This window comes from Dicentrarchus labrax, unplaced genomic scaffold, assembly GCF_905237075.1.
Source record: "Dicentrarchus labrax unplaced genomic scaffold, dlabrax2021, whole genome shotgun sequence".
NCBI lineage: Eukaryota > Metazoa > Chordata > Actinopteri > Moronidae > Dicentrarchus > Dicentrarchus labrax.
Genome location: NW_026136722.1, coordinates 22375328 through 22401353, shown reverse-complemented (window position 1 = coordinate 22401353; position 26026 = coordinate 22375328). Strand labels below are relative to the sequence as shown.

The following is a 26026-nucleotide window of genomic DNA, read 5'->3' as shown; positions in this document are numbered from 1 at the left end:
TTGTCAGTTTGTATCTTGTTTTAATAATGTGAATCTGCAAAGTAACTAACTACTAACTAAACTAAATGTGGTGCTGTAAATAGTACAATATTTCGACAAATGGAACCATGGTGATGCTCACTTCTAGGTTGGATAACAAAAATACCTCATCCCATCATCGTCATGAACACTGAGAGCCCTCTTCTTTGTACAATGTCACAGATACCATCACTGAGGCGTGTAAAGTGCACTGCACATTCAACTGACATACACTATTATTTATCAAAACTAGAAAGCTCTTTTTGTGGCGTCCATTATCAAACACTACGACAGCTCTGTCTTTTTGGGTTGAAAATAGCTCGTAGGAGAAAGGCAATACAGTCCTCACACACTGAAGCTAGCTGGCTACACTTTCACAAAAAGGCTTGGAAACATGCACTCATGCTTTACAAATGTCGTACATCATGCTTGCAAGGCCCCAGTGGCAACCAGCATCATTTCAAGTATGCTTGCAAGGAAGGGGGCAAAACTCTTTAGGGAATTAGGCATCATAAGCATAATAATATAGATGATATATGTCTTTGCCTGCTATGCAAATAATCACATTCTTCAAGTCTGTGGGCGTGTATCCCTTTACATGCAGCTGCTTCAGAGCTGAGCTACTATAAAACGTTTTGTGCAGTTCACATTCAAGTTAAAAAAAAAAACATGCACAGATTTCTTTTTATCTTTTCTCTTAAAATTGCAATTGATTCCACATTCTGACACTTGCAGCTAAGGCTATTTGCTGAAGCTCCAGTGCAGGGAACAAGGAATCGAATTGTTTAAAATAGTTTTTTACTACTTTATAAGATATATTACATGTCGGTTCAGTCATCAGTTTCCTGGCAGAAAACAGGTGGACACAGCCAGCAGCACAGCAGCAGCATGTGTTCTCTCCAGCTTTAATCTCCTGTTTTTGCTGTGTGCTGATCCTGATGTGGGTGTTCTACCTACTTCTACACCAACTCTGACAGTTCATATTAATATCATGTGAGAAAAATATTCTAAATTCACTGTTGAATATCTAAAACAGAACATGTTAGGCTATTATACAGTATGATCCGACAAATTACAACTAAGCTAAAACTTCATTCTTGACGAAAGAAATACAAAACAATGCCAACTCTAGGTCTAATTAGGGACTGTATGAAAATATGTTTAATTTTTTCAAAGAACGCGGAATAAGAGGCCTGGCCCCCCGTATTTCGAACCTGTCACTCAAAGCGCACCCTTAATTATGCATAACTTTAAGCCTTAATATAATTGAAAGGAGTGAAAATTCACCCCTGTAGTTGTCATGAACAGGAATATTAGCTGAACCAGGCTGTAAACATGTTTATTTCACCTGTAAAGTTGGGCATTTTAATGTTTGGCCTTATGGAGATTGACTCACTGCTGGAGCCAGCCTCAAGTGGCCATTAGAGGAACTGCATTTATTATTTGAGGTCTGTTCTGTCATTTTCTGTCATCTTTCTGCTGTCAGAATCTCTAACCTGCTGGCTGGCTGACTTTTCAAAAAGAAAAAATACATAGCCCTTACTCTTTTCTGGCACCCATGGCATCCCTACTGTCCACTACACTTTTCTAGAGCTTTCATCTGCCTCACACAGTCCTTCAGGGATTAGAGTTATGTGATAGGGTTGAAAGCTCCAGAAAAAGCAAGTGGAACTTGAGTTGGACTTTTTTATTGTTATTATTATTATTATTTCACAGCCTGTCCACCCCGCTGCTGTCTGGCAAGAGATACAGAAGTATCCACAGCCGTATCACCAGACGTAAGCACAGCTTCTTCTTTAGCAGAGAGACTGCTAAATTCATCCTCAGCACTCCATCATGAAAAATAGTTTTTGAATTTTGTTTCATGACTTTAGAATGTTTGTATATAAATATATTTTGTTTTTATGAGTAGCACGAAAGTTAGACAAGCTTGTGTTGTAAAGATGACAATTAAATCACCTTGTATCCTTATTTTTCCAGGATCAAGAGTACACGTGCACACATGTGGGTGATGTGATACACAGTCCTGCCAATGGTTTCACACTACACCACTGATTAACAGGTGGCTGTAACACACCAACATATGCAGCCAGACATGTGCCAGCAAGCATGGTGAGAAAGGGCCTGATCGCCATTAGGTCTTCTTTCAAGTAGAAAGTTGCTTCTCAGACCAAAATAAACAGCCCCCCCCCAAAAAAAACAAAAAAACAAAACAAATCTAAAACAATATTTTGACAATGCGGGGAGTGCCTCTTCAACCTCTCACTAAATGATGAGTGCACAGAAACAAAACACCAGTGTATTGGTTTTTAAATAATAAGTGCCCGGACTCCTGGAACCATACAAAAAACAACAACAATGCAGCAACCCTGCAGCAAAAAGTGAAGAGAATGAAGAGAGGGAGCAGATGTAATGAGAAAGCCGCTGAATCCCATAAATAAAACATGATTTTCTGCATGAACACGCCAACACCTCCATACAACCCTGTGGGAAGTGTTGCAAAGCCTGATGTGATATATATGAATACGGCCTCAGCCTGTGTTCACACCGACACCAAAACACAGCTCCCTCATTTATTTCAATGACACCAATGAACTGGTATAGGGGGGCTGCTAATGCAAAGGGCTTCAGCATATACAAGCAGAACCAAACCTGATCAACTTATGATGCAACGCAATGTATCATTCAACAACTCACTCACGACTCTTTGGCCAGTCAGGTAAATACCCTAATGTGAGCTGGGTAATTCTACTGTTTACCATGGTATTTCAGATATCCTATGACCAGTCAATCCTGTTTTTCACAGATTGTATTTCAGAACTTTATATGACCCTAAAATATTTTCAGCCAAATCAAACTACTTATATACTTGTATTACATATATTACTGGTTGACTGTGTGCAAAACGTTTGTTAAACTCCAGATACTCTGGGATTTTCCTGTATGTATGTGGCATCAACATTTACCTCATTCTCTTCTCCAAATTCCACAAATGAATAAGATCTACCTGCGAACTACCTGGAAGCTACAAAAGCTTTAACGTGACTGAGTCAACAGGAAGTGCAGCATACAGCAGTACGATCCCCATCTGTTAAATGTCTCTTTTCTCCTCGTCCTTTCTTTTTCTTCAGAGGTCTGAGGAGCTGCAGCTCTCATCTGCTTCTTCTCACAAGCATAATGGAGTCCTTGCATTCACTGTCCTTTCTGCCATTAGTCCCTCTTTGTTTGTCCCGGTTTAGTAACCCACCCCTAGGACTTTCTTCATGTGCTCGTACACCACGTAGGAGATGCTGACGGCTGGAATGACTTTGAGGAAGTTGGGGGTGATGCCGCGATACAGGCCCGGCACACCTTCATGAGATATAATGTATTTGAACTGGCCCACCATGGTCAGCTTGGGTATACCCTCAGTGGTGGCTGAAAGAAGAGAAACGATGGAGGTTACATATAAGCAGCAGATTCATTGCTGGGTCCTTGTTCATGCTCAGTGTGTTTACAATAAGTCTAACCTTGTGCCTGCATACGTGTCCGAATGAGAGCGAGGGGGTAGGACGCCAGCTGGCCGCAGGTGCTGGAGATGGTACCGCAACCCAGTAGGACCAAAACTCCTGGATCTGCTGAATCTACACAGTACCTCTGGAGCCAGGCGTTCTTCAGAGTCTTAAAGCAGGAGCAGTTCAAAAATTAGAAAATAATGAATGAAAAAGGAGGGAAGTAGGGTTATAAAAGGTAAGAAAAAGGAAGAAAAGGGGGAAATGAATACAATTAATTTATTTCATCATCACATAATGGTTGCCTTAAGCTAGCTAGCTGATTTGACAACTGCCTCAAATACATGGATGAATCAAATCTAAGAACTATGAGACAAAAGTGTTTTTTCACTCCTGCTGTAGTGCTGCCTCAGATACTGACTAGAACACCAATTATTAATCTTCTGCTGAAAATAGTCCCCAACAAATGCACTATTTCCTCCTGTTTGAGTAATGTTTGATAACAGCTCTTCCAGGAAATGACTGAGCACTTTTTAAAAATTAAACTATATTTCTATAGCTCTAATATAGGATTTAAGAAGGGCTTCAGCGTGAACCAATGGGCTTGGAGCTAAGAGCCACAGACAGGTTAGAGAATTTGGAAAGTATTAAGGGTCAGACTAAGAAAAAATATAGAGCAATGACTTCCTACTTGGGAGGTTGATACTTTTCCCTCAAACTAACAATTTAATGAGCTAAACATTCTATTTTTCTGGTTCAGACCTCCTATAGTTATCTTGTGTGGTTACCACTACAGTACTATACACATTGTGGAGAAGACTTACATTAAAAAAGACACACACACCTCATACACAGCCAAGTCGATGCCAGCATAGGGGATGATGCCCAGAGTATTTGGCAGGTAGCCCCTGTAGAAAGCCCGGACTCCCTCCGTCTTTAGTATCTGTCTGGCGCAGTCAGCCATACCAGAGTACTGTCCCGTTTTCCTTAACGTAAGACGAGTCTTTAGCACCTACCAAGGTAGAAGAACGCAATGAACACAGGAACAAGATACTATTCTCTAGTTGACACAGGAGGAGACAGAACTAGACTGCGTATTCTTTTATCCACAAAGGAACAGCATGTTTTTCATTCATCATGTTCTGCTGCTTATCTGGGTCTGGGTCACCACAGCGTTCTAAGCAAGTGTAATCTTGTAGTCTTATTTGTATGCTTTATCATTATGCTGCTACTTGCTTCAATTAAAAGAAAACCACTTCCGTTCATGCAGAGCAGAGGAAGCTATGACTTAAAGCGGCCCAGCGCATCCTTAATCCAATGAGACGTGATGCTTGGATGCCAACCTTGGTTAATGAGTCTTACATCTGAAGAATTAGAATTATGCTTGTATCTTCTCAGAAAGCACTTTAACAGTCCTCTATTAGTGACCTATCTTATCATGAACTTTCGCAGTTACAGAAACTGTAAACTGACCTCCATGGGGTAGATGATGGTCTGGGCAGTAGCTCCTGCCAGAGAGCCAGCAATGAACCTCTCTTGTACCCTTAAACTGCCTCCTTCTTTACTGCCTCGGATGAGCCACTTGATCTAGAGTAAGACAAGAAGATGGAATGGTAAATGGACCTGTACTTAAATAGCGCCTTTCTAGTCTTCGGACCACGATCAGCACATTCACCCTTTCACACACAAAAACAAACAAACAAACCAAACAGAAACTAATAATTCATACACAGCATCGGGAGCAATTTGGGGTTCAGTATCTTGCTTAAGGATACTTTGACATGTGGCACCAGGAGCTGGGGATTGAACCAACAACCTTCCGATTAGGGGATAACCCGCTCTGCCTCTGGCCCACAGCCGCCCCAAAGCATGAAAGTGAGAGGCAGTGATATACAGATAACATTAGAGAAAGAAAGTGAAAAGGTGTGCACATCATTTTATTATCCTGACATGATGAAAATTATGCAAGATTCATCCACTTTATCTGGGATGGGTGAGCCATTAGGTTTGGCTCTAAAGTAACAATGTTTTCTTTTTGATGTTCCAAGATGAATTAAAGCTACAGTAGGTAACAAAAATAACTTTTTGTTATATGTGCTTAAATTTTCACTATATCCTGACAGTAGTGAAAATTTCAGCAAATATAACAAAAAGTTATTTTTATAAATGTTACCTACTGCAGCTGTAAGCAAATACTTGGCAGGCTGGCATATAGACTTTTAGTCATTGACTGACTGAAATGCACTGACCTGTTCATAGGCCATAAACTTGATGGCAGATTCAGGGGCAATCTTGAGGACATTGATGCCATTTCCCCTCCAGAGTGAGAAGACACCTCCCTCCCGTACCATCCCCCTCAGTCCAGACCACAGATTAATCCCCCTAGAAGCGGAGCCGTGTACCTGGACACACAAACACTGCCAGGTCCGTCATCTTGTTACAATGTGCGCTGGAATTAGTTTGAAATGTTACTGCAGGCTAGTATGCACATTAAATCCTAATTGCGGGACAAAACACAGAATACAAAGGAATAGGAGGTGTTGTCACCGAAATTTGCAAGCTTATAAAATATGAATTGACCCAGTGGTGTTCGTCAGGTTAGCCTGGATGTTCTCTCTTGACTTGGACCACAGTCAAGCATTCAGTTTGGTCTGTTGCCTACAACTTTTCCTGGTTTTTAAATATTAATGCAGCTGATGCTATCTTTTTTCTTAAATGTAGAACTTTGCAGATTGGTGAATAAAGCCACATTGATCATCTTTAGAGTGGTTACTATTTTGGTGTTACTTGACTTGATACAACTTTAGTATTGTTCTGGCCGGCTAGGGAAAATTAAAGGTCCGGTTTGTAGGAGTTAGTGATATCTAGAGGTTAAGTTGCAGATTGCAACCAAATGAATACTGCACAAATAAAATACAATTTTTGGCCACTTGGAGGCAGTGGAGAAAAGTTCAACAACACTGACATATTATCATCTAAATACAGTGAACTTCTTAGTCAACTAAACCACATGAGGACACATCGGATATTTATCTGGGTTTAAATCTTTAATCCGCAATCAATTAGCAATATCTCATTGGCTATAGTAGAAAAAGATCATAATGATCAGTAGGAGGTTTATGGGTGCTGCTGATCAATGCTAGTCATTCTTTTGTTACCTAAATCACTGCTGACATTTCAAGCTTTCAACACAGCCAGAGCCAATCTTGCTCTGTGTTTTAGCTGGGAATGCTTCAACCACCCACCTGAACTACCCACCATGTGCTTTGTTCCATTTCTGTGAGTGAGTGTAAGTAGATATTGGTGCAGCATTTCAGGGATATAGTGAACTTCACTCTCAAAGTCTGTTCCCACCTGGTATTAACATACGTCTTGGGTGATAGCAAGTGACAAGAAAGCTCTAAATACAAGTGTTAACGGCCACCAAGACGCATTGCGATCACAACACTCAAACGACTTGCAAAGGTGGTGTGGAACATTGTTATATGTGCTTAAATTTTCACTATATCCTGACAGTAGTGAAAATTTCAGCGAATATAACAAAAACGTATTTTTATAAACATTACCTACTGCAGCTGTAAGCAAATACTTGGCAGGCTGGCATATAGACTTTTAGTCATTCACTGATTGAAATGCACTGACCTGTTCATAGGCCATAAACTGAATGAATGTAATGGATAATATGTGTTTGGGCTCTCGTACCTGCCAAGATAAGCAGCAGGTGTTTGTGAACACACTGGTAAGCACAATATCACCGGACTCCCTTTAAGGATCGCACAATTTTCAGAGTTGTTGAGTGAGGAGAAACTTTAGAAACTTTGTGAAATGCTGTCTATGACAAATTCTTCATGATTTCTTGTAAATTCGGCAAACATTATACATTCAATTATTTCTTTCTTTCTCAGTCAGTTTGTGGAGAGGTGGACATACATATTCTTATTGTAATAATATGCAGCTGTAGGTCTTATCTCTGGAGTATTAGTTAGAAGGTCAGCTTGAAATTTGTGATTCATGGAATTAGCCAAACAAATTGGGGTTGTGTATAATATGTCATTGGCTAATTCAATATCCTATGGCAATTTTCTGATAAAATACATTTCCTGAGTCACTATTATACACAATGTATAACACGTAGCTTCAAGGCTTAAACGGTTCCTTCATCATCACTGATCTTTAACTTTGTGTATCAGTGGGAGTGGCAGTGAAATGACCTACCTGTAGGAAGACCTTCAGACGGTCCAGAGGAGCAGTTCCTGTCCGGGACACAGCCCCTGCCATTGCTCCGGCAACTAGTTGCCTCCACACCAGACCTGACCGTCGCTCCTTCTCCGAGAACTCATCTGGTACCGTCAGATGTTCCCCAATGTCAAACATCTGTGACAACATTACAGATTAAAGGGCAAATCTCACAATAGCAATAATTACGTTTTTAACTATATATGATATGTATTTTTTACCTGTCACCATATTGATTTTAACATGTTAGCAGACATGATGCCAGAATAAACAGCAGAGTTGTCCCTACCATCACTATATCGACTGTTGAATGATAACCTACCCCTGTGCCACATGTTTAATATTTGTGATTGTGCAATTTTTGTTAACAGAGCCCGAAAGTCCATTTTATTTATATTTTGTGTGGTTTCATTTTTTTTTCTATATCAAGGTTTTTTCTAAATATTTTTCACATTACAATGCCAATGTATAAATATTCCTAAAGCTGTAGTAGGTAACTTTTACGAAAATATTTTTTTGTCATATTTGCTTGAAGGTATAGATGAACAAACCAACTAATTATCACTATGCTTTGTATTGTTTAACCACTCTTATGTGTTCAGTCTCATCCATTCTGTCCTCTCCTGTTGTATTTTGTTACACTATGTGTGTCCTACTTCTCTTCTCAGAAGTGTAAAAGCTTTATTTACAGTCAGGATGTTATCACTGTCATTATCATCAAACTGAACACTATCACTGGAAGCTGGTGACTCACATGGGAGTGTTTCCAGTAGTGGACAATATCTTCCATGTTGTGGAAAGGGTTGAACAGGAAGTGATCACGCCATTCAATCCAGTCAATGGTCATGGTGCCATCCCTGTCCATACTGGGAGAGTCGCACCAGAAAATTAGAACACATACAGTACAGTACAATTCAGATACTTAATTTCTCAGAACGCTTCTTGCCACAGACTGTGAGGCTCTCCAACTCCACCTCATCGTCCTCACACCACCTTGAATAAAAGACTCCTCCCACTTCCAACCATTTATCCATTACTTTAATTTCAATTATTTATTCATTACTTTTAACTGGGGCTTTTCCAGACTTTTTTGACTGGGGGCTCAAGTGGGGCACTGACCTATGCAGGGGTGGCATGACGTATGTGTCTCAGCTTTCCAGAAATTCCTGATTTATGCAATTCCAACACCGTTTATGGACCCCAGTATGCAGAAATATTCAAATATGAGAAAATAACACATTTTTGCCACAAGAATGCGATTAGCATAAAGTGGGCATGTCTGCAAAGGGGAGACTTGTGGGTACCCATAGAACCCATTTTCATTCAGATCATTTAAGCGCAGAGGTCAAGGGATCCCTTTGAAAGTGCCCATGCCAGTTTTTCCATCACTAACATTTTGCCTAACTTTGGAGCATTATTTAGCCCCCTGCCAGATATGCTATTATAACACGGTCCCAATGGATGTGGTAAATCAGCTAGTTTTAAATGATACCAGTATCTTCACTCCAGCTTCAAAATAGAGCACACTACAGCCTCTGAAGGACAGTGTGGAGTGGAAAAGGGAAGGATAGGGTGGCATTGGGGTGGCTAATTTAAATTTCAGGTGCCACCCCATCCCCCGTACACCCCTGACTTTTAATCAACTATTTAATCTCCTCTGTTCTTGGGCTTACTGGTATTCACACACTCTGCACTGCAATAACACCTAAATAATTTTACATAGATGACTCATTCTGTTGATGTATTTTTAAAATCAAATCATTATTTCATTTTTTTCACATTGGTTGAGCTACTCTATAGACGCTCCACGTACTCCCAGGCCATGCGCTCCAGGTTCCCCTGGTTTGGAATCACTGTTATACATTACCCTAAAACTACTTAAATTGTATGTATAACTGTCAATTTGCCTGTGTAAAATTCTGTGTTATTTCTTTCTTTAGTGCTACTATTATTGAAGTGCAACACTGACTCAACAGGGGTCCACTCTACCTCTGTCAAAAAAGAGGCCTTAGTCTTGTGTTGTTGAATCATTGGACCATGGCTTTCAAAGTACAGTTACATTTAGTAGAATCCTGCTACATTAAAAATAGCTCCTCAGTCTAAACCCACATCAGGGGACTGAACCTGCAATAAGGACCAGGCTTACAAAAAAAGTGTTTTCATGCTTGCACGCCCTCACAGGGGATTTCAATCTGGCTGATTGGATTTCTGTTGCTCAGGTTTAAAACGCATGAGGTTCATGCACCAGTAAAACCGATCATGTTTGACCTCGTTCAGCTTAAAAGATGCAACAACACTAATCAGAGGGTCTAATAGATGTCATGCATTGTGTGGCAATTGCTAATGATTCATTCCAAGCAGGCGTGTTGTTTCAGGTCAGGCATGTCCTGGAAGTAATGGGCGTACGCTTTTGTTAGCGCCGTGTTCGTGTCATTGTTCAAGCAACTACTTTGCATTTAGAAGGACATAAATAGTATGCACTGAGATCTCTGATCGTCTGGTATCCCAAGACTACGGAAACACTAATATTTCCTTTTGGTTTAATGTTTTTTCTGGTACTTTCTGTCTTTAATGGCGCTCTCTCTCTCTCTCTCTCTCTCTCTCTCTCTCTCTCCCTCACACACACACACACACACACACACACACACACACACAGCATACCTCTGCAGTATTCTGGAGGCCTGCTCCATGGTGACCTCCACTCCAAGCTTGCGCAGTAAGTGCTGGATCTCCCCCACATCGATTTGACCTACAAAACAGAACCACCTTTGTAAACAGCAGTCAGTCAATATATAGATATAATAACAGGAAGTGACAGAGAACTTTAGTGTGTGTGTGTTTGTGGGTGTTTAGAGTGCCCACACCATCATTGTTGCGGTCAAGGCTGTGGAACATGAACCACAGCCTCTTCTCCTGAGCCTGCAGGTACTGGGAGAACTCGCTGAAGTCCAGCAAACCATCTTGGTTGATGTCGCTCTCGAGGACTATCTGTGGGGGGGGCAGAGGCAGACTGTCAGTCTTTCAGCAGCGTGTACAGACGGGTTAAGATGGGATGAAGCAGGTAGTGATGGTGTACAGATGAGGGCGTGTTGGTAATGTAGACGGCATGGCGGTGGCAGGGGTTGGGGGTGCGTAGAGAGTGCGACAGATACACGGTGAGAAGAAGAGGACAGGATGTGAGGCACTGTGCTCCCTGTGAGAGTCAAGAAGTAAACCACATCTTACCTGGCTGCACATATACTGTAACCTCTCCTCTCTTGATTAGGACAGAGAGAGAAAGAGAGACAAAGAATACAACACTAGTTCCTGTGCACAGAAGGCTGGAAAAACACACTCATATACTGTTACTTCCTCTAAGCCTTCACTGAAATACACTTAATAGTGTAGTTACATTTAAATGACTAAAACACTGCATTAGTCAGTTTTTGGCAGCAATGACTGTTTAAAGGTCTTCATCCCCACCAAACATGCAACATAACATCAGTAAAAACATCAGCGTAATCTTTGTATCGTTTGATTTATTTTACATTCTAATTATCTTTTTTCTTTATTGTAAAGTCTGAGTGATTTTATATTCAAAATAAAATTCCAGTTGTTTCCTAAATTTACAAAAGATGTAATTTATTACTTATTGCTAATTACTTATTTTTTTTAAAGTCCTGACAGTAGTACATGAGACACATAATAATAGGTTCTTCTAAATCGTTATAACGTATTTGCAAGAATCCACCGGGCCTGAACTAAAACATCAAAGCCAAGAAAGATATAAAGATGCTTTGGGTTGGGCAGCTTGAAGATAAGTTGATTGTTGAATGAGACTCAACAATCAACTGTATTTCTTAGCTCTGAGTGGTTGTTTTCATTCAGGCCCAGTGGATTCTTGCTAATAGGCTAGTTTGGGATGAACTGTGCCTCACCTGGAAAGTGGACGAGATCAGGGGGCAGCAGCTGGAGGTGGTGACAAAAAGCTGCATTCATGTGCACGTTTAGATATATGAATTAACTTTATTATTATCAACCACTCAACATCTGTCTGTTAACAGATGAAACCTTCATTGCATAACATGAGAAACGAAACAATCTACAATCTAGAGTGAAATATCAAAATCACACAGAAAATTAGGAAAACCTAGTGTTTGTTGACAAAACTAAGAGCCAATCAGCTCTTTGATCTCTTCTAAAAACTGCGGCCTTGATCTTGTGAGCTTATCATTGCCCACGTGTGTATGATGTCAAGTCGGCATCAAGTCAGACACAAATCTAAGTGGCATGCATTGTGCTGTGATCGATTTGGCACAGGCCTGGCTCATCTCGAACGCGCCTTATGCCATCAGAAGCACTAGGAGGAGCCAGAGGAACCTGATGATCTCATGTACTACTGTCAGGATATAGTGAAAGTTTCAGCAAATATGACATGATAAAAGTTACCTATTGCAGCTTTGAAATCCAGTTTTGTTTGTTAAAATCAAAGTAATGGAACATTTCCCAGTTTTCTCCATGGCTACAGAAATTAAGGATGTGTTTGGATTGTTCGATCAGTAGGGGGTGACAACGAAAGTATTGTTGTAACTAATTATTTTCTGTAACAAGAAAAGAAAGTAGTCGCCAAGCAGTTGTGTGACTTTCTACATAGCAACAGCTTTTTTGAGGATTTTCAGTCAGAATTTAGAGTTCATCACATCATAGAGATAGCACTGGTTAAAGTTACTAACGACCTTTTGATTGCTTCCGACAATGGACTGTCCAATTCATAACAGAAGTTATCTCAGGACACTTTTCAAATAAAGCAGGTCTAGACCGAACTCTTTAACATTAATTACAGAGACCCAACAGTACCACCATGAGCAAGCACTTGGCGACAAGGGCAAGGAAAAACTGCCTGTTAAAAGGCAGAAACCTAGGACAGATCCTCCGGCTCTAGGTGGGTGGTCGTCTGTCTCGACCAGTTGGGGTGACTTGAGCATCAAATTGGCATTAAAGGAACTGCACTAAGCTGGTTTAAGTCCTATCTATCAGATCGTTCTTAGTTTGTACACGTTAACGATGAATCTTCCATAAATACTACAGTTAGTCATGGAGTTCCACAAGGTTCTGTACTTGGACCAATTCTATTCACTTTATATATGCTTCCTTTAGGCAACATTATTAGGAATCACTCCAATAACTTTCGTTGTTATGCAGATGATACCCAGTTATATCTATTGATCAAGCCTAGTGAAATTAATCAATTATCTAAATTACAAACATGTCTTAAGGACATAAAATCCTGGATGAGCTGCAATTTTCTGATGTTAAACTCAGAAAAAAATGAAATTCTTGTACTTGACCCCAAAAACCTTAGAAACTCACTGTCTAAAGATATAGTTACTCTAATACCTTGGCCTCTAGCACCACTATCAGGAATCTTGGAGTTATCTTTGATCAGGACATGTCATTTAATTCCCACATAAAGCAAACCTTCTAGGCTGGATTACTGCAATTCCTTATTATCAGGTTGCCCCAATAAGTCCATTAAGACACTCCAATTAATTCAGAACGCTGCAGCACGAGTACTGACAGGAACTAGGAGAAGAGATCATACCTCTCCTGTATGAGCTTCTCTGCACTGGCTCCCTGTAAAATTCAGAATATAATTTAAAATCCTCCTCACCTACAAAGCTCTTCATTCGTTAGGCCCCTTCATATCTTAAAGAACTCTCAGTACCCTATTACCCCACTAGAACACTGCGTTCTCTGAATGCAGGGGTACTTGTGGTTCCTATAGTCTCTAAAAGTAGAACAGGAGCCAGAGCCTTAAGTTACCAAGCTCCTCTCCTGTGGAACCAGCTTCCAGTTGTGGTTCGGGAGGCAGACACCCTCACCACATTCAAGAGTAGGCTTAAGACGTTCCTCTTTGATAAAGCTTATAGTTAGGGCTGGATCAGGTGAGTCCTGAACCATCCCTTAGTTATGCTGCTATAGGCCTAGACTATGGGGATTTCCCATGATGCACTGAGCTCCTCTCTTCCTCTCTCTTTCTGCACTCATTCATGTCCCATTAATGCATGTTACTAACTTCACTTCTTCCCTGGAGTTCTTGTGCTTTCTCCTCTCGCAGGTTCTCATGGATCCTGGTGGAGCCTCCTGCCATGGTCCTGCTTGACTGCCATTGCTAATATCACTGATATTATTGTTATTATTATTATTAATAATATCATTATTACTACAGTTACTATTATTACTATAATCACTGCTCATTATCCCCCATTGTTGTTGTCGTCGTCATCTTCTTCATGTTCATCATCATCAGTCACTACTATTAGTGTAGTTGTTGCTACTGTTGTTGCTGTGCACCTCTGTCTGTCTGTCTGTCTCTCTCTCTGTCTCTCTCTCTCACCCCAACTGCTCGAGACAGACAACCACCCACCTAGAGTTGAAGGGTCTGTCCTAGGTTTCTGCTTCTTAAAAGGCAGTTTTTCCTTGCCCTTGTCGCCAAGTGCTTGCTCATGGTGGTACTGTTGGGTCTCTGTAAATAATGCTATTCGGTCTAGACATGCTCTATTTGAAAAGTGTCCTGAGATAATTTCTGTTATGAATTGGCGCTATACAAATAAAATTGAATTGAATTGAATTGAAAAAAATGATTACTGAAATGTATTAGTGATTTGTTACAACTAGTTATTTGGGAAAGAAATATCAGTAATTAGTTACAACCCCAGTAACACTACTAGTTACTGGGGAAAGTATATAAACAATATTATTACTAGTAATGCCTTACTGCCCAACACTGGGTTACAATATCACTTAACTATATAGCAATGGAACACTCTCTGGTTAGTGCCAACCACACACGTGAACTGACACTATAAAAACTGCTTTGTACCACCATGCAAGTAAAAATACGAACTGGAGAGTAGAGTTGCAACAATTAGTCACTAAATTCATTAAATGTCAACTAATAAATCAATCGCCAACTGTTCTGACAATAGATTATTCAGTTTTGAGTCATTAAAAAAAAAAAAAGTCAAAATTCTCTGATTTCAGCTTCTCAATAGGGGTGGGTGATATGGGCAAAAAATTATATCTCGTTATTTTTGGGGATGGCAAGGAGGATGCTAGCGAGAGGTCACATGATCACGTCATGTGACCACGTAGGCCCGCTAGTCATGTGACTGAATCCTGCCATGCTGTACAGAGCGTTGCTGCACCGTGTATTACGTGGATGTGAGGAGTTTCCGCATGCGTTTCAATATTTTTGGCGAAGTAATTTAAATACTCGATAATGGAAATTTGCACATCGTCAAAACAACAATGATGATATTATCGCAAACGATATATATTGCCCACCTCTACTTCTCAAATGTGAATATTTTCTAGTTTCTTCGTAAACTGGATATCTTTAGGTTGTGGAGAAAACAAGACATCAACTTGACATTTTATGGACCAAACAACAATTAATTTAGACAATGATCGACAATTTATAATGAATATAATCGTTAGTCGCGGCCCTTTTGGAGAGTCCTGGTGGACTAGGCATTTAGAATCATCCCATATTACTACCCCTCTCCTGTTCAGTTCAGCCCTTCTCTCTTCTTCTTCACTGCCTGTCTGCCTCTCTCTATTGTAACCTATCCAATAAAGGCAATATACTGTAAGCACACACACAATTTAACAAACTGTATTAATATTACCATACCCATGCAACAAATTAGAGTAAAAAAATGACTTCTCATTCACACTGATCTTCTGCTCTACACCAATGGCTGGAGACTGCCAGAAACTGATGAAACACGCTTCTGTATTTGAGGAGGTTGTGTTTTCAGTGCCATTTGTTTGTTTATTTGTTACTAGGATACCTACAAACATGTCAACAGACTTCAGTGAAAAGGGGGGGGTTGTTAGGTTCTGGTGCAGATTCAGAATTTTTTGTACAATTTTCCATAAACGTTTAACCCCTGATGTGACAGCTCAGTAAGTCACACAGTTATTTCAGGTACTTTGACTAGTTAGCTGGGAACACTTTGTCAACCTCATGAGCGCCTTAAACCTAAGAGCCCTCAAGAGTCAAAGGAGTGCTTTATGCCAGTGTGTATGTTTTTGTACTTCTAGGCTTGTTAGAACCGTATAGATTTTTAGACTTTGGGAACAATTCAATTCAATTCAATTCAATTTTATTTGTATAGCGCCAATTCATAACAGAAGTTATCTCAGGACACTTTTCAAATAAAGCAGGTCTAGACCGAACTCTTTATAACATTATTTACAGAGACCCAACAGTACCACCATGAGCAAGCACTTGGCGACAAGGGCAAAGAAAAACTGCCTGTTAAAAGGCAGAAACCTAGGACAGATCCTTCGGCTCTAGGTGGGTGGTCGTCTGTCTCGACCAGTTGGGGTGAGAGAGAGAGAGAGAGAGAGAGAGAGACAGAGTCAGAGACAGAGAGAGAGACAAACAGACAGACAGGTGCACAGCAACAACAGTGCACAGCAACAACAGGAGGAGTGAAGTGAATTAAGTCTTGTTGGCCCTCATTTTTTCAGGGGATGTATAATTAATCTTTTATAGCATTCATCGACACAGTTTCAAACCAGTACAAATGCTTACAGTGTATGGGTCATTTTGGAAGCCAATGACAACATTTGATTGTTTAGTTGGTAGGACTGGTAATGTCTTGATAAATACAGGACTTGAACTATGTTGGCAGCAATTCCGATGTCTGACATAGATCAAGTCCTGTATTTATCAAGACCTTTTTCACAGCAGCCATATTGACATGAAATAGTAAGGTTAACATGGGTATTATCCGTGATAATTATTAAAGCTCTATTGCCCCTATATTTAAAAAAATGTCAAATATGTCACTTTAAGCAGTTTGATGACTGGGAACAGTTTCCTCAGTTAGACAAACAACCAATCAGAGTTTTACAGGTTCAATTTAGAATGGGGATGACATAAAAACTTCCACATAAAGGAAAGAAAATCATTAATATCTAATATCATATCACCACTAGATGACATAGTTCTTCTTACTATCAGACTTACAAGTTTGGGTTATGGTAAGTTAGAAGTTTCTACTGTAGAAAAGGATCTTGGTTATGTCCACACTCGATGGTGCGGTTGATGTAAGAGTTTGTGATAAATAGACTCATGCATCCATCTTCATAACCACTGAAATAGATGATAGTAAAGTGATGTGAGGCCAAGGTCAGCAGCAGTGTAGCAGGTTTATTTTACAGACAGACTGTTAAAATATTCATCCACAAAGGGTTAGATTCCTCTGCAAACTGGGACACACTCTCTTTATATGGTGTTATAACCAGGACACACAAATTAGTGATCGACCTGCAGGAGGTTGATTAATGACAGTCTCACCCAAGGGACTTGACTGCACTGTTTTATGGTTCTATTACTTACTATTTAAAGCCCCTGCAAGGAACTTTCATTTTGTGTTGATTCTGGCGGCCCCTGCAGACAAAGGTGGTGGTGTTTCCACTGCCTTGTTTCATTGATGTCCAGGGGAATCCGACCCGGTGGCAGGCCTTCAGAATAACTACATAGAAATAGCCAATCTTGTTTGTTTATGTGGGTCGTATAGACCATAGTTCCATAACCAATTAAAAACTCCTTGTAGTACGTTTTAAGGCAGAAAAATAGTTTATACCATAGCTACCTTCTACATACTGATGAAATAAAATACTGTGTACTAATATCAAGGGTGCATTTTCTTTGTTAAAGCTGCAGTAGGTAACTTTTATAAAAATAACTTTCTGTCATATTTGCTTAAACTTGATCCTGACTGTACATGAGACAGATAATAATTAATTCCTCTGACTCATTGTACTGTATTTGCAAGAATCCACGGGGCCTAAACAAAAACAACCAATCAAACCAAGAAGGATAGCTGATTGTTGAGTCTCATTCCCCGATTGTCAAATACACACGCTTTAGGACCTTGAGAATAAGACTCAACAATCAACTATCTTCAAACCTCCAACTCAAAGCATATTTATATCTTTCTCAGCTCGAAAGACCTACTGAGATACATCTCAAAACGTTGTACACAACAGCATTTTTTGTATCAAACTGTGTAAACTTTTGTATGTTTTCATTCACACATCAATGTCGTTTTTGGGGTGTTGAAAACCCAAACTTGTTAAACGGGTACCACAGTGCAATTTTTTGGAAACACCACCCTTATCATCGCCATGTGAACTGCAAATAAGTGCCTCCAAAATATGTCTGTCCAGACAAAACGATCTGTTTTTGAGTGTGCATTGGCCATCTTCTCCTCCTGTTTATACTCACCACACTGTAGACGAAAGCATTTGTATGCAGGCATGTGGTGTTCTTTTGTGGTACTGACTTTCAAAATTATACCGCCGCCTACCGGCCTAACATGCATACTATAATGTAGGGACTGGACGATATTGCGATAAAGAACACTTGATAAATGTATAAAGGTGAATTTCCCATATTGTGATAATCGGGATAATCAGGAATATCTTCGCAGGGTTTCACTTGAAAAAGCTATCTTGCTAGTATAGATTCCTACACCGGTCAGCCATAACATTGTGAGCACTGACAGGTAAAATGAATAACACACATTTCCCACGCCTACTACAGCGTTGTTGTGGATCTGTGTGCACGAGGACCGTTTTCACAATGTGCTTGTATGAATGCTGAACTTTTTTAAAGCAAAGAAAAAACTTCAGGAAATATATTGGTACGTCAAAATCATGAGATGTTTATTTTGTTGACTGTATTTATTATAAGGTCAAACTTCTGAGACTGTATTGGAAAAAAAGCTTTAGAAGTAGAAGATGCCAGTCAAAAGTTTTACTAACTATTTTTAGGTCAAATGTTTTACTTACTAAATCCAAGTTGTGACTTTTAAGCGGTCAAAATTATGGGATAAGTTGTTTTAATTATGCGATACTGACTCAATCGTTTGGTCAACAATATTTTTAAATATAAATTCATATTTCCACTTTCAATCTCATAATTTTAATTTATTATGCGTTTTTATTGATTATTGATTTTTATCATACTTTTTTTTGCTTTACTGGCATTAATGGTATTCCATACTGCAGTGCCATTCTGCAGACAGACTGCTGACCAAATCTGAGAACTTGAAAAAAAAATTAAACTTTAACAAAGAAAAAAGACTGTAATCAAACTATTTTGTAAACGTCCTGTGGCGTTGACACTGTGGATGTAACGGAGAAAACAAGAGTGTAACCCCACACACTGCCATCAGTGTGCTCATACTTTATTGAACAGCACTTCAACCCAGGTGATGTATTGGAAAAGTCTCTTAATGTAATTGGGAAGTGTCTAGTTGGGACAAGAACTTGTTGAAATCTCAAAATGGTGTCCATTTTCTTTCATTTCTGTCCATCCAGAAGCTGCTGACATGAAGATTTAGATTTGATAATAATACAAGTATGTATTTGTATTAATGATACAGAAGCAGCTCAATATCTATTCATTCAGTGCTTTCATACATAAAGTTGGTGGACTGAATTCAAGAGTTACTCAGTATAGGCTATATTTGCAGAAAGGTTGCATTATTTTTATTTCAATCACAAAGCTAACATGTAAAAATTATTCCTCCCAGTGTGCAGTGTGTTAACTAAGGTTTGTGAAATCGTTGGGCCCTAGAGCCCGAACGGCTTAATCTAGGGTAATGAAAACATGATTCCTATATTCAGGTGATTATACACTAATGAAAACATTAGTAACAAAATTAATAATATATTTCATTTCTGACAATAGATCCTTTTATGGTGGTTATTCTAAATAAATACTAAATGACCTCTATTCATTAACACTGGCTAACCTGATGTTAAAGGGATCACATTATAAAGACGTCGCCCCTTTTTAAAAACAAAACAAAAAAAAAAAAAAAAAATTAAAATTTTTTATTTTGGGATGTTTTTTCGAAGTTGAAAAGAATTTTTTTTTTTATCAGTTAGATTTGGTTAGTCAGAGCCATGAAAATCAAATCATCCATGTTTGTTTTATATCTCAGCTTTCTTCATCAGGTGTTTAAAAACTAGGTTATGAACTTCTTTTAAAAAAAAAAAAAAAAAAAAAAATAATTAAAATAAAAAAAAAAAAAAAAAAATTTATCAGTTATGGTATCGGCTGAAGAAAAATCCATATGCTGCATCCCTAGTTGTGAACACTGCAAAAAGATGGATTCCACAAATGATAGGAGTCAAAACACCAGCTGCATTTGAACTAAACTGTTTGAAATGGAAGCTGTATGCACCGGCACTCAGTGGGTTAAACTTGTGAGAACATTGTTGCTATAGGCATCTGACAACAAAGTGGATTGGTCCACTTTTAAGAAATGTTCATGATTTGTACCTTACTTCATTTTAAAAATACTGCACTTATACTGCATACTGTTCTTTAGCACACTCAGGATCCAGTTATCAGCACTATAGTACTCATCATTTACACTTCTCTTCTCTACTGTACATATTTTCTATATATCGTTATGTACTGTAGTTTAATGTACATATTTTTACACACTCTTATTTCATATTCTCTGCATATATTGTTGTTATATATTGTTTCATTTTGTTATAATATATTTCTTATAATGTCTTGTTTAGCTATTTGAGCAACTGTAACTTAACCAATTTCCCCTGGGGGATCAATAAAGTATTTCTGATTCAGATTTTTTAACCTGTTTTTTTTTTTTATCCAAGAAACTTCAAACACACTGTTGCAAATGTTTAGACCTGAGGGTCAGGCTGCAACATCAAGCTTTTAACAGTTAGCCACAGCACTTCTGAATTCATCTTGAGGCATATTGCAACACAGCCAGTAATGAACATATGGAAGAAAAAACATACACAGGTGCCTTCCTCTTAATCACCCATCATACATTATTAACAAAGAGGATAAGTTGGATGGAAATGAGGTGATTTAATTATTATTATTATTATTATTATTAATATTGTTTGTGCTATTTTTGTCCCGACAAAGTAAATAAAACTAGATAGTAAAAGATAGTAAGTAAAAGTCCTGCAGCAAAATGTTAACGAAGTAAAACTACACTTAAGTATTATTAGAAACACGTTTTAATTATCAATAGTAAAACTATTTAGGTCAAAATGGCTATTTTCAGGTTGTTATATCTATTGAATTGGTATTTTTCTGGTTCTTCTGTAAGTTGCAGTATGGCTGAAGTTTTAAAGAAATACTCAATTTGAAGTAAAAGTAGCCTTCTGGATTCAAAAGGACAGATGGCTTTTAACAACAAAATGGATTTGAAGCAGAGCTTTGATCGGCCCAGAAATTCAGGTCCGACCCGTGTAAATTATTAAGAAATTCACTCATTTAATTACAGTTGCATGCATTACTAATAATACGTATGTATATATAGCAAAAGAATAACAAAATTCCATATATATGTATATATGGAATTCAGTCCGAGCCCGACCCAATCCTGACCTATGGCAGTTGTTGTGGGCCCAAACCTCACGGGTCGTGTCAGGTCCAATCGGGTTCGGGCAGAAAATCAAAGTCTAATATGAAGTAGGTCTATCTAGCTCTTTTTAATAAAGAGTTTAAGTTCATTCAAAACCAATGTACCACTCCATCCCTGCATGACAATAAAGCAGGTGTGAACGGGATAAGCTAATAGTGTGTGCACCTCCCGCCTCACCTCCTCTGCCTCTCCCCGGTGTAAACCACGAGCTGCCAGTCCGGTTCTCAGTTCGTTGATGTCAACCCTGCCATCTTTATTCAGGTCCAGCTGCTTGAACAGCTCCGCATACCTCCTCTCTCGGTCCGGGTCCAGAGACGCTCCGCTGTCTCCGCTCTCTTCGCTTCCTCCGCGGCGAGTCTGGGCGCAGAACTGCTCCTCGTCTTCGCCCATGTGAAAGAGAGAACGCCGGGTTTCTGTACCGGTCGACCGGCGAGCATAACACTGCAGAAACCGCAACGAGTGCTCGGTTTGTCCGCGTTTCCAGAGAGACCGGACGGCTACCTTCAAAATGTACCGAGAACGGAGGCGGCTGAACGGAGGAGAGCAGAGCGTGACTGCGCTGTTCGTCCGCTCCTTCTGCCGAGGAACTTCTCTCCGGACGGACGGACGGACGGATGGAGATGGCTTAGACGAGTTCTCGTGCGATTAATACCCGTGTCACTTACATCCTCCGTCACACCGGCACGCGCAAATCCATGAACTCATTCACATGAATTAAAGTTTCCGTCGCAGGAGGAGCTCGCGACTGAGCGGTCGGTTTTTACCGCAGTCTCTGACACATCTGTGCGCGCGCGAAGAGCCCAATATTTTTTTCCAACCAGGCTGGATTATTGTTTGTATTATTGTTTGTATTATTGTTTGTATTTTACAGCCAGCGCGGTGTAATATCCCACAGCAGCACGGGGAGAGAGGCTAAAACGCGCTTAGCTCCGCACATTTAATCCACCCACTCTCTCTCTCTGACGCCGCGCGGCACTGCTGCATCACATCACGTAGGGCAACTTCAGCGCGCGCGCTCGCAGCAGCTCGCAGGCGACGCTCGAGCGCAGGGACGTTAAGAGAGAGAGGGTAGTGCGGTACACTGTTTACTACACGTTATTGGTTTGGTGATTCAGTTTCAGTAGTTGTTTTTTACATCTTCAATAATCATTTAAATGATCTTTCAGGGGGCGTTTCCGTGGGTGGGGGGCGGTCAGATAGGCTACCCCTCCATTATCCTAACATCTTCCACCCCACTAGGCAGTAGTAGACTCCGTTTTATCATGCTAACGTGTCTCCTCGCAACCATTGCTCGCTCCTTCCTCTATGAGAGAGAGATATGGAGAGCGCCTTCAAAGCACGACTTTTAAACACGTGAAAGCCCATCAAACAGAAACTAACTCATTCACTTCAATTTGGGTTTCAGTATCTTGCTCAAGGATACTTCGACATGTGGCGGGAGGAGCCGGGGATCGAACCAACAGCCTTTCGATTAGTGGACGACCTCTTCCTCTGAGCCACAGCCGCCCAACATACCATATACCATATATTCTCTATAACGACATATATAGGTCATATAAAACTTTAATAATAATTTATAATATGATAATACTATAATAATGTGTAACAACCTGGAAATAGCCATTTTGCATATGGATATTTTTATTATAATACAATTCTTATATTATAATAAGGCTATTCGAATTAATTAAAACGTGGGTTGGACTATGCTTATATGTACTTTTACTTTGGTAACATTTTGCATGCAGGACAAACAGTACTAATAATAATAATAATAATAATAATAATAATAATAATAATACAAATCTGAATACTTCATCCACCACTGTGTTATTTGGCAGTGCTGTAGATCACTGTGTGACAACCACTGATAGCTTATTGGGTATTAATAGCATTAATAATGGGGATTGTGAGCTGTGACGCGCAGCAGAGGATAGTGAAATGCATGGTCAGCATTCACAGGATAGGACTGAGAGACAGAGAGAGAGAGAGAGAGATTAAAATGGTCTCACACAGACCTTTATTGATGTCACATTGACTTTAGCCAAATATTTGTATTAACATTTTAAAAATGCAGCTGACACATTGATCCAGAGACAACATACAGTGGACCCTAAAGGTCAGAGCTGCTGTTCCCTCACAATATTTCCAAATTCCAATGTTAGGGATTTCTTGGTCCAGCCTCTCATTTCTCATCCAGAGAAAAACATATCTGGATGTGGTGTCTGACTGTTTCCAAACCATTTCTGTGATGCTGTAAGAATGGCTATATATGTAAATGATTGAACTCTGGTACGTTTTCATGCACTCTAGTCATTGATATGCCTTTCATTCATGTAAGAAAATGTGACGTGAAATCCTCCGTAGCCTCCGCATTTGTAAGAGCGCTCAATCACAAACAGTTTGTTGCTTTCCGCGTGATGGGTATTATCGTAAAATGTTCCCTGTGTGTTTCCTATTATATCTGATGTTTTTGGATTTGGACCGTTGCATCTATAACATCTTTTGCCTACCTACCCTTTCCTTGCCATTCTGCCAAATCAGTGCATTTTCCATCCCAAACACATTACATGCATAAATATGCCTTAAAATATTTATATAATACCTTATATTATCAATCAACGTGTCTGAACTTTGTTCTAACTGCAGTTTGAAGCTATTATGAAATAAAAACTACATAGAACACTGAAAATAAATAAATAAATACACTTCACCAAGAAATACAATGATTACAACCCTTCACACTTTTTTTTTTTTTGCATTATTGTGTGACTCTATTTCCAAATTAGACTTAAAGTACACATTTTATTTGTCTCTCTAGGTTTTCACTTAGTCCTCTTACCCTGACACATTCCCCCCTCTCTAAAAGAAAATTTGGGACATTTCTCCAGTCACATGACCAACAAGAAGTAACATCAGAGTCTTCTGAAGGCAAAGAAGAAAATGAATGACCAGAGATGAACAATAACAAAGTTTGAATAGTTAAAAAACGTGTGTGTTATTAGATACAGTGCTGAAAAAAGATATATATTAGATCTTATTTGATCAGTGTCTATTATTTACTGTCACCACTGCCTACAATCAAGATTCTTAGTGTAAATTATAATATGCAGAATTGTTGTAAATAAAGTTGTAAGAATTAAACAAAATGAGGAGGGAAACAAAAGAAGACGTTTTGCAGAAGAATACATAAGAAACACTTCCTAAGTAATCAGGACATTTACATAGATGGTTCTAAAGGTAAGCATGGCAAAGTAGAATGAATGAATCCATGAAATTAATAAGAGAAGACTTAGCATTAGAAATTCATCGGAGCCGTTGGGTACCTGCTCATATTGGCATTAAAAGGGAATGAAGGAACAAAATTGCCAACAGTACAACAAATAAAGAAAATATTAGATTGCATGGATATCCCTTTTGGTAAAGGGGAAGGAAAAGCAATAATTAAAAAAGGAAGGATGGGACAGGGATGATATTACAAAGTACAGTAATCAATAAATGCACAGTTTGTTAGGAGGAAAAATAGGAGTGAGGGAGTCATTTGAACTAGATTAAGGTTTGATCACACAGGTCTTAACAACAATCTATTCATAGAGGGGAAAATAGGTCAGAAGAATGCTCCCATTGCAAAACAATAGCAAATGTAGAACACGCACTTATAAATTGCAATAAATATAAGAAAGAAAGGGTGCAAAGGATCAGGAGGTAGAGAATGGAACATGAAGGGAATACTGGAGAAAACTGGAGAAGGGGTAAAAGATGCGCAGAAAGGTATAATAGAATTTTTGAATGATACAAGGTTATATGACAGCTATCTAGCTAAGTCAGGGTAGTTTAGGTGTGAAGGTTGTAATTTAATTTAATTTAATTTAATTCACTTCAATATACTTGGTATTACAGTTTTTCTCCATTGGTTTGGCTCATTTCTCAAAACAGAAATTACATTCTCAAAACTCTAAGATCATATGGCAAAACAGTCTTACAGTTCAGCACAACACCATAGCTCACTTGCAAAAGCTCATATCTCTCCCAAAACTGTTCACTCGTGTGTCAAAACTAAATCTCTTTCCCATATAAATAGTCAGTACCTCCAAAATGCATCGTCCCTTTGGCATTGTGTGAGCACTGCAAGTCAAAATGTTTAGATGTTTTGTCACTATGGCAGAGGTCCACCTCTCAGTCCTCTCCCAGTCCTTCATTCACAATGGTTACTGGACTAGTTTTTTTGTCTAGCTAACAGAATACAATTGTGTATAAAACTGAAAAAATAAAAATGAATAAAACAGGATTTTAGGGGAAGAGTAGCCTCTAAGGTTTGACATCACATATTGCACTCACACTGCCGAGGAAAGGTAGCCATTTTTATTCACACACATAAAGTAACCTCCATATCAGAGTAAAAAGAAAATGTATAAAGCATAATATACTGTTATATAAACACATAAACAAAAACAAGGAAAATGATATGTAGCCTACAGTGCTGTAAATAAATACACTATCTGGTATTCATGGTATTATGTTGACTCATTCTGACCATTGAACAGAATATTGTGCATGTGATGACTTATAGAATGAAATGATGCTGACATGTTTTGGAGAGAACAACCATTAGACTGAGAATCAATCTATCAGTTTACATCAACAGCATCTATTCACTTGGAAATTGTGCTGAATGTAGGCTAACTGTGCTAACTGTAGGCTAACTGTAGGCTAACTGTAGGCTAACTGTGCTAACTGTAGGCTAACTGTACTTAATCATTTACAAAGATGTACAAAGACATTTGCAATGTGATGAAT

At 39.1% G+C, this 26026-nt stretch overlaps 1 protein-coding gene and 1 long non-coding RNA gene across 6 annotated transcripts in view; one reads left to right on the top strand and one right to left on the bottom strand.

Annotated features, from left to right (window-relative positions):
- On the bottom strand, positions 1 to 22202 carry LOC127355761 (calcium-binding mitochondrial carrier protein SCaMC-3-like). 3 transcript variants are annotated; one of them, XM_051386923.1, is made up of 10 exons: positions 21407 to 22202; positions 10610 to 10733; positions 10407 to 10494; positions 8500 to 8611; positions 7725 to 7883; positions 5759 to 5926; positions 4983 to 5096; positions 4354 to 4521; positions 3528 to 3678; positions 1 to 3435 (listed from the first exon to the last, which is right to left on the bottom strand). In XM_051386923.1, exons 1-10 carry the CDS (start codon positions 21617 to 21619, stop codon positions 3254 to 3256), a joined length of 1479 nt encoding a protein of 492 aa, XP_051242883.1. In that variant the 5' UTR covers positions 21620 to 22202; the 3' UTR covers positions 1 to 3253. The 3 variants fall into 3 exon arrangements, with proteins under 3 accessions (XP_051242883.1, XP_051242884.1, XP_051242885.1); XM_051386924.1 differs by having other exon boundaries at positions 5759 to 5911; XM_051386925.1 differs by lacking the exon at positions 5759 to 5926.
- Positions 12563 to 26026, top strand: part of LOC127355836 (uncharacterized) — a 94545-nt gene continuing 81081 nt past the window's right edge. For all 3 annotated transcript variants that reach the window (XR_007881859.1, XR_007881858.1, XR_007881860.1), the window contains exon 1: positions 12563 to 12666. This is a non-coding gene — a long non-coding RNA (uncharacterized LOC127355836). The remainder of the gene's footprint in view (positions 12667 to 26026) is intronic.

Bases quoted from the DNA above. Each gene is read 5' to 3' on its own strand.
- LOC127355761 (XM_051386923.1), bottom strand. From the start codon at position 21,619: ATGGGCGAAGACGAGGAGCAGTTCTGCGCCCAGACTCGCCGCGGAGGA. The intron at 7,884-8,499 runs GTGAGTCACCAG...ATGTTGTCACAG, and splicing joins ACTACTGGAAACACTCCCAT to ATGTTTGACATTGGGGAACA. The intron at 3,679-4,353 runs GTGTGTGTGTCT...TCCTGCTTTAAG, and splicing joins TCGACTTGGCTGTGTATGAG to ACTCTGAAGAACGCCTGGCT.